Source organism: Passer montanus, unplaced genomic scaffold (genome assembly GCF_014805655.1).
Source record: "Passer montanus isolate IOZ18808 unplaced genomic scaffold, ASM1480565v1 scaffold26, whole genome shotgun sequence".
NCBI classification, from domain to species: domain Eukaryota; kingdom Metazoa; phylum Chordata; class Aves; order Passeriformes; family Passeridae; genus Passer; species Passer montanus.
In genome coordinates this window covers 1,507,797-1,524,590 of record NW_024367261.1, presented here as the reverse complement: position 1 = coordinate 1,524,590, position 16,794 = coordinate 1,507,797, and the positions used below count along the sequence as shown (strand labels likewise).

The 16,794-nt window shown below is 43.6% G+C and overlaps 1 protein-coding gene across 9 annotated transcripts in view; it reads right to left on the bottom strand.

Moving 5' to 3' along the window:
• The window catches only part of RREB1 (ras responsive element binding protein 1), a 122,016-nt gene that overhangs the window by 71,037 nt on the left and 34,185 nt on the right, over positions 1 to 16,794 (bottom strand). For 3 of the 9 annotated variants that reach the window (XM_039712021.1, XM_039712022.1, XM_039712023.1), the window contains exon 2: positions 5,346 to 5,715. The exons of the other annotated variants lie outside the window; for them this stretch is intronic. In XM_039712021.1, coding sequence (XP_039567955.1) covers positions 5,346 to 5,376 — 31 coding nt within the window. In that variant the 5' untranslated portion in view covers positions 5,377 to 5,715. The remainder of the gene's footprint in view (positions 1 to 5,345; positions 5,716 to 16,794) is intronic. 9 annotated transcript variants of the gene reach the window in all.

Below are 16,794 nucleotides of genomic sequence, written 5' to 3'. Positions count from 1 at the left end.
TCTGCCACCAAGAGCGAAAGCGAAACCTGACAGCCCCTGGCTCCCAACAGGAAAGCCGAGCACACTTGGTAATCACCTCACAGAGTTTGATCTGAGCCTGCACTGAGGTCCTGACCAGCACCGCTCTTTTTGGGGACAACAGTGCCACACACAACACACAGCACTACAAGAACTGCGAAAACCTACGGCTGCACTTAGGATCAGCAACTGCTGATGCATTTTGAGACTTTTCTAATACCTTAGCATTCTCTCCCCTGACCAAAGGGAGCTGTGAGCTGCTCCTCATTTCTGCTATTTGCATCACCTTGTTGGTGGGTACCTGGTCCTCCAGGAAGCCTTTGTCACAAAACTGCAGCTAGCTTCAAGAGTTTGCTCAAGCAAAAAGGATACTGAGATTTGAAGACAGCTTAACAAACCTGGGACCATGAACACCACATTTAGACAACAAAATAAAGTCAGGGCAACAGGAGAGTAAACAAGTGGCTTTAAGCAGACATTCCTTCCCATGCTGGCAACAGCAAACACTCCTCCATCCTCATCCTTGCCTGCCTGCACAGCTGTGAGGCCAGTGGGAAAGGAGCCTGGCTTCCCCCAGTCACTGGGAATCACGGCAACGTAGGGGGAACACGGAACAAGACAGGCCTTGGGCTTTACCCAGTACATCCCCTCCCCTGCGCCCTCCCCACTGGCTGAGGAAGGACACAAAAGCAATACTGTCTGTCCTTATAAGCTCTGCTTTGCATGTGTTCGGGGAGTGGGGACAGCTGTGCGGACGGCTCGCAGAGTTCCAGGAAGTCAATGTGTTTCTTGGCTTTAACTCCAGTTTATTTGCCTTAGATGAAGTGGCGACACGAGAAAGTCCCTTCACGTCTCCCCTGAGCTGGCACTGGCTGTAGCAGGGCAACACTCCCTGGGACATGGCCTGGGGTCTCTCCCCACACTACCAGTCTTCCCTGGTCCTGTTTCTGCATCTTTCACTCAGGCCAGGGCTGGCTTACATCCCACTGGGCAAGGGGACAGCCTTGGAAGATGGTGTGGGAGAGGGTGGGACTCCAGAGAAGAACCAGAGACTGGAGGGAGTGGGCCCTGAAGGTGGGATGGAAGTATCTTGCAAAGGCAGGACAGGTCAGGCAAGTGGCATCACACTGCCTGCCAAAACCACTGCCCACACGCCCTGAAGGAGCCCAGGGTGAGGCAAGAGAGCAGAAGGATGGGGGAACCTGAAGCAAGGATGATTGGACAACCCCACCATGCTTGTGTCTGTGCCCAACAGGCCGAAGAAAGGGAGATGCACCTGCCCGAGGGGAGCCCCAGCAATCCTGGGGAAGCACAGCCCTGTGAGACAAAACCTCATCACCTGCTGCTGCTGCCATCTCAGACAAGCAAGAGGGGATTGCAAAATGAGAAAACAATCAAAATGTAGCTTTGTCTGTTTGTTGCATGGGGAATTTTTTCATTTTCATGCTGCCCTGACAAACCCACTTGACTTAAAACCCTGGAGGAGACGTGGGGAGAGCTATAGGTTAATGTCCCATCACCTGTGTGCCTAAGCAAGTACTGTGCTGAGGGAACGAGACACTTGTCCGAGAGCACAACGGGTGAGCTAGATATGCTGCACTAGGAGACCAGATGGAAAACATTTCTGAGTAACAGAGAAGAAAAGAGACACCCCCCCATCCCCTTCAAATACTCCGAGTTACAGCACCCCTCTCTCTGACTGAGGAGAGGCTGCAGGCACGCAGGGCGGGTGAAGCAGGACTGGGCTCAGCTGGGTAGCTGTGACGGAGATGCTGACATCCCCGACAATATATGGCCAGCCTAAACCACGGGATATCTTGTCCTTTTAAGGTGGGCCAAGAGCAAGCATCTGTGCAGCAGCAGCAGCACAGCCCCAGCCTGCCATCAATAGCCCCTGGTGTCACTGAAAAAACAGGGGCTCCTGTGCCATACCAACTGGCTGTGCAGATGCCTGGGCACCCACCCCGAGAGGAGACAATCCGTCTGGTTGTTCCTCTGCACAGCATCACGGAAACAAGCAGGCACATTAGTAACAAGAGGAAGAAAGCCACGAAACCATGCGGCCGGGCTGCTCCCTGGCAATTGGTGCCTGCAGCTGTTGGGGAGGGAGGGAGAGAGGGAGGGAGGAAGGGCCTGTCCCTGTTCCCATCTCTGTCCCTCACCCTGACGGCCAGCAGCTCAGCCAAGGGCAGCTTCAGAGCCAGCACTCGAGGTGAAGGTTTAAAGCAAATCTTGGGAGGGAGAAACAAGCAAACATTTCACCCCCTCACACTTGCTCTTCGCATGTAGCCAGAGCTGCATGTGTGTGCAGGACGGGTTCAGCAGGGATTACAGAGGCAGGATGAATCACACTGAGGAAGACACAGAAAATCTTCTGTACTAGTGCCCTGCTTCTTGTGTGCTGCTCGGGCTGGACTTCCCTTCCTCCAAGATGAGTATTTGAAGAGTTTCACAGAGAAACTGAATGCACAGGCAATTTTACAAAAATAATTCTGAAAATATGATAAGCTAGAGACCAGGAAAAAACTCCTCTTGGAGTAGCTATGTCCCACATGGTGTTTCACCACTCTAACTGCATCCATATGCTAGCAAACACAGGCAAGCCCAAGGGGGAGAGCATCAGTTTCCTTATTGCAGAGCTCCCAACTCATCCTTTGCAGCCCAATCACACAGGAGATGCCAGCGCACTCTCTGCTTGGAGCACTGTACCAGCTATCTTGCCAAAACATTTTGTGCTTCACAAGATAATACAGCAAAATGAGAAAAGAAAAAGTAGAAATTACAGGGATTTAAACCCATTTCCTGGTGGTAGTGTTGTCAACCACCAAGATTTTATCATGAGCCTGTAAAATCTGATGGTGCTACATTACCGCACAAAATCTCAAAATTTTAAAGTCAAAATTCTAGTTTTTTTGATTTCTGGAAAAAGGACAAACACATTACATGCTCAGCAAAATAAAAAGAGCAAACTGAAGTAAACAGATTAATTTTAACGCCTCAAACATTTAATGAAAACCATGATCTCAAATGCTCAACCTGTAATTTTTTAACATACAGGGATAGCAACACAGTTTCCCTTCTCTATGCAGTACACTTCCAAAACTAAAATGACTTTTTTAAAGAAAGAAAAAAATTGCAGTATCTCAGCATATTTCTAACATTTTATTTAAAAGCCAACACAGCTGCACTTTAATTTTACTTAAAGATGGAAGCCTACATCAAATTACCAAACTTGTTTTAAGCAGATTCAACATGCAAATATTTTGAAGATAGAATGATTCAAGAGTTTGAAGCTCTTCTCACTGCTCTTTTCCAGGGAGCATGACTTGCTGACAGGATTAACTACTGCCAGGCTCACGAAGCTGGGAGACAGCTGCCACATGGCAGCCATTTATTAAAAAGCTCCACTCCTCTAAAGTTAGGAAAGAGGCAGACTGTTTCATCTGTGTTATCAGCAGGGTTCCTCTGCCCCACAGGCTTTAGTGACTAGGCTTTTTCTAAACAAACACCTCCTTTTCTCCCCCACCTTGTTAACATCGTATCTTCCTGTATTCTGTTTCTGGTCAGCACAGAAACGATTCCCCCTATCACATCCTCCAAACAACAACAACAACAATCTATAACCAAGATAACTTTAAAAGTTCAGAAACACAAATCATATCTCTACCCCCTTCCCTCAAAATATAGTTTTAAATTAGAGAGTTTTAGCTTGAGATTTTCAGAGGGGAAGCATAGGCCACAGGGAGGGGAGAGAGAGAAAGAGAGAGAGAGAGAGAGAGAGAGAGAGAGAGAGAGAGAGAGAGAGAGAGAGATGCTGGAGCAAAGAGACTCAGAAGCATGCTGTACAGCCCTCCCTCTCCCATCCACGCTAGGAAGCACTTGTAATGTCAGCCTCCAGCTGCAATATCCCAAGGGCCTACACAGCTTTTTCATGAGCAAGATAACTGGTAGCACTCCTTCTGAGATTGGATCTCCATGCCAAGCGGACTGTGCAAGCCCACAAGCCAAAGCCAACATCTGCCCCCCACCATAAGAGGCACAAGTAGATCTCAAGTCAACCAACTCCTACAGTATGCTAAGGACCAGGAACAGATATAAACCAGCTACATAATCTCCATGTGATATCAAGCACAGACAACCATCAGTTGACATTGTTCTGATACTGTGAGCCAGAATTGAAAGATACAAACTAGCAGTTTTAATTTTACAGGGGGTTATTCTAGATATGTATTTGCCACAGATGCCAAAGTACCAAAGATCACCTCAGATTGAGGTTCATTGCTTCATCCAGGTGAAGAAGAAATCCAGCCTTCAGAAAAATAGCTCTCTCCCACCACCTATGAACAAGGTGCCACAAATTTTGTGAGCACACCCCACTGGCTTACACCAGCTGGCCAGTAGCCTTTGGGCTTGTTTGCAGAGCTCTAAATTCTTTTCTTTCTTCTTTTAGTTAAGTAAATTAATTACAGCAATAGATAGTGCTGGCAAGACTCTCCAAGTTGAGATTCACACAGGAAAGCCACTTGGAAAAATTTAAACAGCAGAGCTACTTGCCAGTGGTACTCTTCAGTATGAGTTTTCTTTCTATTTTGAAGTAGATGCAGTGGAAGTAACCTGTGGGAGGTGCTTCCAGCACACTGACAAAATGAAACAGCATAGGTTCATCAAAATGAATGTGCAACACACATGCAAAGAAAGGGCATAGGGATCTTGTTCATCAATTTCTTATGGAATTCAGAAGTCCCTCAGCTTTATCAGAGAGTACAAGAAGCCTTCTCAGGAACAATAGATCTCTATCTGACCTGAAAAAAAATGTATTTTCGAAACAAGAACTGAATACACACACACCAAATCCTCCTTCATCCACAACCATATCCAGCTGCTGACTTTCTGAGTTCCTTGTAGTATAGTCTATGCTCTGGGACTTTAAAAGCCTAGCAGGCATTTCTAAAGGATTTTACAAAGTACACTGGCCTGGCCTTGTAAAAGCTCATGAGGAATCCATGAAGGTCATCGTGCAGCTTAGACAGTCTGCAAACAGCATAATCCACGTGCTGGTGAGGTAAGAAATGACCAAAGTCGGGCGGATAGGCCTGAAGACTTCTGCAAGGAATGTTTCCTCCCACAATGCTGTAAACCCTGGAGGAAATGCCTGCTGATCTTCAAAGCCCTTCAGTAGGAACAGCCTTAAGTTTCCTGAACATGAGCATTCTAGTTGCAAGGCCACAATCCTCTTAAGGCATACAGAGAAAAACATAAAAACAAAGGAAACAAAAAAAATTAAAATCCACTAAGGTTAATAACTGCAAATAACCAGCAGGACTGACCCTCTACTTTGCAACGAGCTGTCGGATCCATCCAGCAAAGTTTTGATGTTCCTCGGCACAAGAGCCACACGGATCAAGCAGCAGCTTACAATCTCTGCAGCTTTCCTTTTTCTATTCCAGGCAGTCCTCCACACGTGCAGACTCCTGGACCGCAATACTCAGTTGTTCGGACTACGAGGGGATGCTACAGCTGTGGCTGCACAGGGTGTCCACCGTAACTATATCAAGGCCCCTGCAGTGTGCTGCACTGCCAGCAGAATTTTAGGTACAGCCTTCAGTTGCCTGACGGGTTTCACAGGCGACCATGAGTAAAGGGGAGTCTGGACACCTGCACACTGCAAAGAATTGCAGGAAGTTTATTTCAGGAACGCTGGGGAAAAAAAAAAAAAGAACAGACAAAATTGTGAACAGGTTTCTTCAGTAAGTGAAGTTTCAATTTGCTATTCCTCCAGCCAAAAACGTCTGCTGCTAGTCCAAAACCACCCTCTCCTTCCAAAAAACCAATTCTACTGCTAATGCCTCACACTTTTCCATTAAACAGATGATACAGATAATTCTTGAAACAATTCACATATGAAAAGGGAAATTAATTTCCTTCTGCTGACTCCATTGATAAATATTTAATAAAAACATTAGCCTAAAACAAACTTTTATGGACTATGTATAGGTTAAATCCAATTCTGGGTAAAGTAGTAGTTGCAATCAGAGAAAAATGAACAAACAGCAACAAAAAGTGATCAAGTGGCCTGTGCACCCACCCCAATTTCTGCAGGAGGACAGCAAGAGTTTGCCAGTGGAAACTTGACTAATCACTTTCAAATATGAACATATAGCACATTGAAATATCATAATCAGACCTATGATACTGAAAGTCACACTTCTTTTGAGGAGCGATGGCTTCCACATTTACATTTTCTCAGGCATATAAACACACACACCCACACAGCCACCTTCTTTTAATTCAATGCATGAAATCACCTTGCTTTAAAGTTTTAAGCCACTACACACTACAACAATATTTTTATTTACATCAATTTTCCTAAGGTCACTTAGAATATACTCTACAACCAGAAGTGAAGAAAACCTGAATTATTTTAAAATAACTACAACATTTAAAAAAAACCCTGATATTATTCATTGATTAGGTTACAACTCTTTCAAGGAACAAACTGTTCTTTCTACTCAACTGACAGATTCAATCCTCCAAATTTCACACAAAAATCATGTTCACTCAGAGCAAAAGTAAAGGACAAAGAAACCTCAACACAAGAACTCATATTTTCACTCAGATGCTAAATAGTGGGAGCTGTTTTCCACTTGCAATTCAAACACTATTGTTTTGTAGTAAGCTTTATATGCCTCAGGTATCTTTTTATATCGAATGGTTGAGTTCCAAGAGAAGAATTCAGGCAATCAATAGCCATCTCAACCTGTACAGCAGACAAGCATATATTATGAATGAGTTAAAACAGGAAACTGAAAGGAGAATGGAAGCAAAACCACTAGTTAAATTAATTATTTTTTACTGTAAGGTGAAAAACTTCTCTTAATCTACCCACTCATTTCACACACAGTAATGTGAAACTATCATTCTACTACAAATTAGAAGAGAGTCACCAGCAGATTTGTTTCACTTATTTCTTCATGTGAACTTCAAATGGGGTTTCTGAAGCTAGAAGATTTTGCTATTCCTATCCAATAGCAGCTGAAGACAGAAACTGGACCTTTCCCTATCTGTTAGGGTCTGGCATGCCATGGGGGCTATGAAGGTAGGCACTTTCATAAGCAGAAACATGTTCAGTGTTTTCACACCAAACTTGAAAGAATATTCAACATAAATTTGACATAAAAAATATGAGAGCTTACAGGTTCAAAAGATTATCAGTAAATACACTCCATTAAACTTCCTAAAATCTCCAAACATGGACAATTTTTGATGTAACAAGGTCTTTAAAACAGCAGTAAGCAAGCTCCCTGAAGGGTGGGGTAATTGGAAGGGTTATCACACCTCTGGGGGAAGTCACAGGCTCTATCTTGGCAGTGTTTCATCCCTTCATATACCCAGGGGACTGATTAGTTCATGATAAGCAATTAGGCACCCCAGGGAGGACGGTTAACCGTCTTACCAAAACAAAAAGGCTGCACAAATGTAAGTCTCATTAGATTAAAGAAACACTATCTGCAGAACAGCAAATTTGTGTTTATTCCCTTCTACTGGAACTTGCAAGTACTACATTTTGACTACATATGGCACACACAGATCTCAGAAATCCCAAATTTGAGCACGTACTTGCTGCTAAATTGGTAACAAATGCTCCGAAGCATTTTCTTTCCCAAGACACTAGTGCTGTGATGCAGGAAAAAAGGAGGAGGGACGGAGGGGAGGAATACAGTAAATACTGATTAGAAGATTTGAACTAGCAATCTCATTCAATTAAATTCTCTTCCTCATTGTTAAAATAGTTCCTAACTAAGGATGAGCTGTAGAATGTGGGACCTGGAAAGGCTGTACATGGCTGAATGCTGATTGAATTTTAGAATGAGACCTCAAGTCAGCAGCAGACCCACTATTACATGCATGCTCCTAAAAAATAATGTTCTGGGAAGCTCCTGCCTGCTGTGGGGCTTGTGGTGAGGCACCTATGCATATCACAGTCCTACCCATGTTAAATCTTTATCTCTGATGAAGCAGAGGAACAAACTCATCTTTTGCCTGCCAACTAATGTAAAAGTTCCAGCACACCCCAACAGCACTGTTCCTGACTTACATCAGGCTTAATGTATTTCAAAGTACTTCAATGGCTTAAAATATGAAGGAATGCTTTTCAGTAAGGCGACCCCCTGTCCTTTTCTGTTCTTTTATCTTTTTTTAACAGTTTGCCATCCAGTGATAGGAGGGAACCCCAGCTGCATAGCCTGAGCTTTTATCTTCTGCTGACCATGCAACAACACAAAGCTCAGTGCTGGATTTCCTGCTGCTTGCCGAAAGGGGCTGTTCAGCTTGTTTAAATATTACTTGCCTTGGGAGCCTTGGAGTTGTGCCCAAGCACTGTACTGTATCTTCCCAGCATCCATTTCAGCATGCACTTTAAAGGTCTTCAGGTTCCATGTACTATGCTCCCTCTCTGCTACGGGAGCAGCCTCATGACTCCAGAAAAGAAAAGAAACCCCATTCAACTCCTCCCTCTCTCCCCATTTTCCCCACTAATCCCTCTGCCTCATTCCATCACACAGGTAACAGAAGTCCCTGTTGATCCCAAAAGCATGCAAACACATTTAGTCCTGTAAACTGAACCAACTGCAACCAAGGTAAAAGACATTTGGTACAAAAGGCTATGGCTAGGAAGAAATCAGATGCCATGTATCCTGTACAGCAAGCTACCAGTGTGCAGTGAGCAAGCAACCAAGAAAGTACAGCAGCAAAAGTGGATTGAGCACAGCAGCCTCCTGCCATACTAAATTTATAGTCTCCACCGTGGATTTTTTTAAAAAGGTATCTTTAAACACAACCTTCTCTGAATTTGCAAACTTAACATTAAGGGACTTTCCTTTCCTGTTCAGAGTGATGATGAAAAAACCCCACAGTTTTCACAAAACCAGAAAGGATATTCCAGCCTTTAGGAATTCTTTCAGAAGCCCTCTTTTCACAATTACCGTGCCAACGGGAGGCTGAAGTCTGGTTACAAGGTCAGGAGGAGATAACCTTGGCCAATAGAAATGATTTGCATCAGCCCAAAGGCAGCGCCAGGCCACCCATTAAGCAGCCCAGCAGGCCTCACTGTTAACCTGTGTGCAGGCAGAAACAGCTAATGGGAATGGAAAAGCAGGAGGTAAAAATCCAGATTCACAATCTATCCATGACAGCTGTGGACACAGCCATTCGAATCAGGAAAACTTCGGTAAATACTGGCTGTGAGAACTGTCCTGTAAGAAGATGTCTCATTTTCCATGGCAGCTGGGATGCAGAAATACATGCACCCCCACAAGCTGATGTAGGATTGCAGGAAACTCAAGGCTAGAAGTGAAAACCTGCTTTTAGTCCGTTCTGCTTTGCCTCAGCTTGCAGCGTACAGACTGATTTAACCTGATGTAAGCCACAGCTGTCATTCAGAAGGACAGACTGCCAGTCCTCACTTTACCCCTACAGCTCTGGCCACGTGTTCTCCCTCCGGCCTCATGCCAGTTCTAGAGTTTGAACAACCACATGGTGATCCAGGATCATGGAACAGATCTGAATTGAGATTTGCGTTTGTTTGTGTTTGGTTTTTGTTTGTACTTAAAAATGCACATACATACAGTTTCATCAACAGCCTTCACACATGGGAGCTGAGACATAGTCAAATTACACCCTCTATTTGAGTGAGGGATGAGAGACCTGAGCAAGAATGTTGTCGGTAACTCTACTCCTGCGGTGCTGCAGTACCAGGGAAAGATGAAAAGATGTAGTGGAACAAACCCACAACCGACTCCATCTCCAGACTCCCTCCTTCTGCTCCCCCCTCCCTCCAACTCAGAGCTCACTTGCAGCAGCTCTGCCATTAAAATATTTAAAAATATACCTGAAGTCAGTTTTCCAATTAAACCCAGTGAAAATAAGTTCATAATAAAATAAATGACCACAGTTTAAATGTCTCTACTGCACCTTTCCCGTGGCATCCCTGGATGAGGAGAGCAAGAGCAGTCTTAGGCAATGAGCTAGTACTTTTCTGCTTACCTATCCAATTTTTCCTACATCAAGGACTGGGTGTAACTTTTGCACAGTGCTAAGCACAAAACAAACACAACTCAAAATATCCACCTCCCTTCCCGCACATGGCTGAACTAAGCCTAATTTTCAACTCATTTGTTTGTTTGTAAACTTTTGTCAATGACCCTTTCCCATGCACAAAGACAAAATGTACCCCCTCCAATACCACTCATGCTTCATTAAATCACATCAGTAACAATGCTGAAACAGCCTGCCACCGTGTGCCACATGTACCAACCACAGCTCCAGGGCCACCAGCAAGTAGGGCAAGCAGCTCACCTGGAGTCCCCAGATACTTTAGAAACAATATTTACAAACCTTGGGCCCTTGGATTTAACATACAGCACAGTGGGAATGGTACACATGCTTCCACAGGGGCAGCTCACCTCCTAGGGAGATTGGTATTTATTGTAAAATGCATCACCTTAAGGGGATAGGATGGGACAGAAGTAGAGAAAAGAAACCAAAGCTGCAGAGGGACAGGACGTGTTGCCCCGAGCATGTCCTCAGGCACTGCTAGCTCACATTGCTGGCACCATCTGATCTCTCAAAGCTAAACATGGAATGTAGGTAGCAAGTCATAACGCTGTGCAGGCCTGGAGACGTGACCCATCAGCTGTTTCTGCATTATAATTATTGCACTGGGGCACAGCAGGACCAAAAGTTTGCCTGGGCAGATTTCTGCAAAGTTCTGGCTTGTTATAAATGACAAGAAAGGTCACATGCTGCTTTCAGATTTGTGAATACAGTCACTTTTCTGCAGGACTGGCATTCCTTGTTTAAAATCCTCAGTCTGCAAGAAAAGTGGAAGGCTCAGAACTGTTTCATATTATTCAAAACTGCATTAAGAAGTGAGATTGTACAGAACTGTGATCTCTCTCATTCCCCTTCCTAAGACAGACAGGAGTTTCTCACGGATGCAGTGAAGCAGCACTCCTGAATCACCATTCTCTGTGTTTCTCAGCTGGTCTTGGTCACTTCCCCTTCAGGCCACTTCTACGCGCAGGCTTTCTCTCACTCTCTTTTTATTTTTAAAGTTTCTGCTACTTATTGCAATATTGAATATAGCAATAATTCTGCTAATTATTGCAATACCATCATTTCCTTGTATTATCATACTCTCTAGTGAACTGATTCTGATTAATTCTCAGAGTGATCCTGACCCTCAGCTCCCACTGGGCCTCAAGAGATGCAAAAGGCTTCTTTCAGATTCTCCTCCATTTTATTTTTGTCCCAACATGAACAGAGTACAAGTATAGGACTCAGTTTTGCAACTCTGGACTTAAAATGCAAATATCTTCACATTTAGCAAATCTGATTGTTTCTATAACATGTTTGGAATTAAGCAAATCTCAAAGAGTACAAGTCAGTAAGGAAATAATTTCATCCAATTCAACACATTGTACTGTCCAGGCTTTGCTCTGTAAGTAAACTTTAAATTATTAAGAGCCCAGTTTTGTCAGGCAGTGACATGAAGTTTAGTGCAACAGGTCAATGGAGAGCCCATCAACAAACCCTGCAGAAGAGCAACAAAAGCAGTAGGCTTTTTTGCAACAGGTCAATGGAGAGCCCATCAACAAACCCTGCAGAAGAGCAACAAAAGCAGTAGTCTTTTGTTTGTTTTTTTTTACACAACCGCAGCATTTCTGTTACACAGAACAGAGCAGACACTGTAAATCTGGGTAGCACAGCCCCTTTCCAAATGACTGTCTTTAGAAGATTGGCAGACTGGAGAGCTGCTTTCAAGGAGGCCACTTTCAGCTACATCAAGCTTCCTGTTTGACACCATGAGGACTCACCCTGCCCTCCTACCTATCCCTCAACCAAATAAAAGAAAAATCTTAGCACTATCAGTGTATTTCCCAACCAAGATACACTCAAAGCAAAATCACTGTGAGGGCCAAACACTACAGGGATATTGCCCAAACTTCAAAGGTACTGTTTTTTGCAAGAGCAGAGGTACTGGATTGCCAGGTCGTTAATGGGGACATGGACACAAGGAAGACATCAGTAAGTGATGAGCAAGTCTGTAGGTCAGAAAAGCACTCTTGAGGTTGAGAGCAAAAGCTCTGCTAGCACAAGAAGAGCACCCAACTCTAAGAAACCACTTTCTATCTTACTCTCTCCATCCCCTCCCTGATACTCTTCTCCCTAGTGCAATTCAGAACAGCAAGGCAAGTCATGTCTGACCATGCATCAGAAGAATTGGCTAACACAATATTACCCAGCATGAATGAAAACCACCAATGAACCCTGCTAGTGGTTAACTGCAAATTTGTGCTTTACTGATGGTATTTCACTGCCAAAGGTTCCCTTGTCTTTGTACACACACTGCCCTCTTAGAAACACCAAATCTGCTCAAACCCAGACTTACAAATACATGCACAGATATTCTACACATCTGCTTCCACCTGGTGGATTACCAGAGATGGAGACTGCAGCATTTTTTAAACAAACGTGTAAGTCCACCTCTAAAATTAGTTGCATGGTAATTCTGTGGGCTAGTGGAGAGGGGCAGAGAGGTTGGGCTCAGGGGCAAGGGAGAAGTTTGCAAGAAATGGAATAAGAATCACTAAACTGTTTAAACCATTATTAATTCAGTTTTTTCCCTCTTGGAAAACAACCAAAAGAGGGATTTTCTTGCATTTTGAGGAGTTCTTTAGAACAGAAGAGGACAGAACTATTCAATATTGCTCTGGGGTGCTAAACATGAGTAACTAACTTCAATCAAATGTCTTGTTAAAGAACTGAAAGTTCTCTTTCCACAGTCCCCCCTTACATAATTAAGCAAAAAAAATATATATTATACATATACCTGGTATATAATCAAAGCAAAACCATAAAGTAATTTATTGCTACCCATAACTACAGAAACCAGGGGTTCTTTTAACACTTTAGCAAAGCAAATGAGAAATGACAGGGAGTATCCTGAGAAACTCTCTGTTGCAAATTCTTTCAGGTCTGGTTTCTAAAAATTTCCTTGCTATGATACCTGCAAATGCAGTAACTTCCAGTTCCATTTTCATACACGTATTTTTAAATATAGCATCAGCCTTTGCCCTGTGTATTGAGCACCAGGGGTATTTAATTCTCTGTGGCCAAGGTTTGCAGGAAAGCTGACTGGAGATCCTACAGGTATGGCACATTTCTTTTTTGCTCTAAATACTTCTGACTGGAAGCAAAGGTAAGTATTACTCCAGCCTCAATCGGTTTCCCTCTTGCACCCACAGCAGCTTAGTAAGATACAGTCAACAGGCTACTGCAAATTATAGTTAAGGGCTCGTTACAAATCAAGGCCTCAGTCTTGCTAATGAACTGATACTAATAGGTTCATTCTATGGAGGAGAACCATTAGCTTCAGTAGTGGTCCCTGAATCAGGAAATTTGTTTACATCACATGCACCGGTATTTACAATCTTCTGGGCCCTTGTTTTTATTTAGGAGACCAGTGGTGTTTGGCAAGGAGTGCAAATCTTGTCTGACAACTTTCAAGCTACCCTTACTCCACATGGAGCAGAAGTGCCTACAGAGTAAAGAACATTCACAAGAACAGTGTTTTCATCTTACACTAATCCCTCAGTCAGGAATTCTATACCTATACCTGTACATCACAGGTGCAAGAGAAATAATCACGCATTCCCCACATACGTTTTGTACCTGAAAGAGTGAACAAATACAGAAATATATGCACAAGATCACTAAAGTGCTTACTCAAGATGTGGGACTAGGTTACCAAGTTCAGTCTTTACAGAGCTGAAATTACCTACTCTGTAAGCAAGACAGATATGCTTGCTCTGCAAGCAAGACAGGCATCCAGAGGATGCTTGGCTTCCACTGGATCATACACTGCCCCTTTTACTTCTGAATTACAAAAGACATTAGGACCAGACCACACTGGAGAAATCACCATTGCCATTATCAGCAATGATAACAAAAAACTTACTCAATTGATGCTATAATTCCAATCTCCCACCCACTTTGTCTTTCTCAAATCTCAATGCCCCAACATTACAGCTTTGAGAACTTGAAGAAAAGGTCAATGTTTTCCCCTTTTGTTAGGGATTCAACGTTTGCTGCAGGTTTTTTCTATTTTCTATAAAAAAGGGGAACATGAAAGTAATTTGAAGCCTGGAGTCACTTTTCTGTCATCTTCATTCTCAGAAATGGCTGAAGAATTTTTTTTTACTACTTACTTTTCTTTCAAAAGCAAATGTGGCCTGAAGCTAAACACCTGTCATGCAGTGTTTAAGCACAAATGGTTAAAGCTCTGTAGAGCCACATGCAAGAGAAAACAGGGGCAGTAACAAAGCTGCCTGGTGATCTCCAATTGGAAATCCTCCTGGCGGCCCAGATTCTTTTATGCAGAGCAACTTACTGACATTCTCTCTCCATTCCTCTCCCTGATGACTCTCACTACACCTGGAAATTTGAAAGCTGACTAAGCTCCTTGAAAACTAGTCTGGTTAGCCCCAGTACCCCCGCTCCAAAACGGTGAGAGCAGACAGTGTGATGTCTCAGCAGATGAGGTCTGAGACTAAACTGGTGGAATTGGCAGCCAATATTAAAGGTACCTTCTTTTCCTCCAGTTCAGTTGCTGTCATGGACCCTCATTCTAAAAGTCAAGAGAGATTTTCAATGCATTTTTGGGCTTGCTGACTTTAAGCCCACAGGATAAATTCCACTTGAGATTGTTCAGAACTCAGAAAATGTTTGGAGAAAGGAAGCAGAAAAAAGCTGAAATTCTCTCACAGTCACATAAGCCCAAGAGCCACAGCCTTAACACTGCCAGTTTCCCATCTCAGTAAGTGTCTTGAAATACTTGTTTTTGCAATCGTTTTCCATGCTGTCTACACAAAAAAAGTACCTTGGAAGCCAGAATAACTACATTCCTCAAACATGGACCCTTTCCAGACTCACCCCAAACCTTTCTGTGCTTAAGGTCCTATACACACCTGAACACACAGCTCCTTTACAGGCCCAGCAGTTAATTCACTTTCAAGTTGCCCTAATTTTGAGGCTGAACACTTCCTAAACTTGTGCATCCCTGATGGCTGTCTGAGAGAAGGCAGGCTGCCTCCCGCTTCCTCTGCATTCCCGGCTGGCAGGACAGGACTGCAGTGCGGCCTACGCGTGCTGCTGTGCCCTGCCTACGCCGCTGTGTCCCCGCGCACACGGGGGCCATCACGGCCACCGCTGAGCACGCAGATCCCTTCTTCCTGAGAAATTCAGTGACAAACTGCCTGCTTTCCAGTTTTTCCTTTTCAACTCTTTTTTTTTTTGTAGGACAATGACACCTCCTCACCCTCATTTCCTCATCACCTCTGCTCAGAAAGCCGGAGGCTCGCTGATCCCATGGTAGATGGCAAGGCCTTTGAATGAGTGTCTGCTGGCTGGTCTGGAACCAGCCAAGATAATGTTCAGACAGGGCACACATCCCAAACTCTCTTCCAGAAACTTTGAAATCCAAAATGCAAATGCTCCACCCATCACCTTGAATGCTGTCAGGCAATAAAAATGCTAATAAAAGAAGTCACAGTAGGAGAAGTCTCTGGCTACCTGCCTGGGGTCTGATGACTGCAGGTAAGTCCTCGAGAGGAAAGGATGTGATCTGGCCACCACTGGTGGTTGCTTCCTTCAGATCCTCCAGCAGATCCTGTCCTATGGACCAGGCCCTGTGTTCAGCCCTCCTGGGTTCCTGCATTTCTCAGGCATAACTACATTCCTCAAACATGGACACCACTAAGAGCCACCCAGCTCAACAGTGACTATGTCCTCTTATCACCCTGCCGCGATGCCACAGACATCCCGGGGCTCAACACCACCAACTCAGAAGTACATCCTCTCTGACTACATCAAAACAAACCCCATTTTGGAAAGGTTTTTAAGAACAAAAAGTCACAGTCCTAATTTTTGTGCAAGGAACAAACCCTGCAATACCTGCTTTCTGTGCTTCAGACCCTGAAAGCTGCCAGAAACAGCTGAAGGATGGAGGGAGAAGGAAGATTTTTGTGATGAATCCTCTTTTCAGGAAATTTTAGAAATAACTGTACAATCACACAGATGCAATGCATTGCTCAAATAAGGATGTAAACTCAGAACGGGAACTACTTAAAAAATCACTATGGCTTTAGGTTTTATATTAATTTACTGTTTTGACTGCAAAGGATAAATGGTCTCCTGTAATAGAAAATTACTTTTCAACTTCAATATATTATAATTAACACAGAAATTGGTACATATACATCTTTCTTATGCATTTGTACCATAGACTCAGTGGCACAAACACAAGGATGCCTACCGGTAAGGTTCATAACCACACCTCTGCATTAAAAAGATTACTGAACAGTCTAACAAAAGGGTGTTTACTTTTAGTGCACCCTGATTCTGTATCACTCAGCCCATTTGCAATCTATAACACTGATATCACTCAACTGATATTTACTGATATTTGAAGACAAAGGGACCCATGTTTCTCCCTCAATCAGATTTAATAAATCCACAAAAGCTGAAACAAAACAAGTCAAAAGACAGAAGAATCAGGCCTTTGGGATGCTGTACTATTGTCTCCAGCGTGGCCAATTTTGATGAGCTTGTTGAAGCACAGCCTTTAGCCAAGTGCTTTTTCATACAAACATCCACAGCTCAGAGACGATTAATCACCATTTATTACTCACCTTCTGGCAACACCCACTCTAAGCTAGG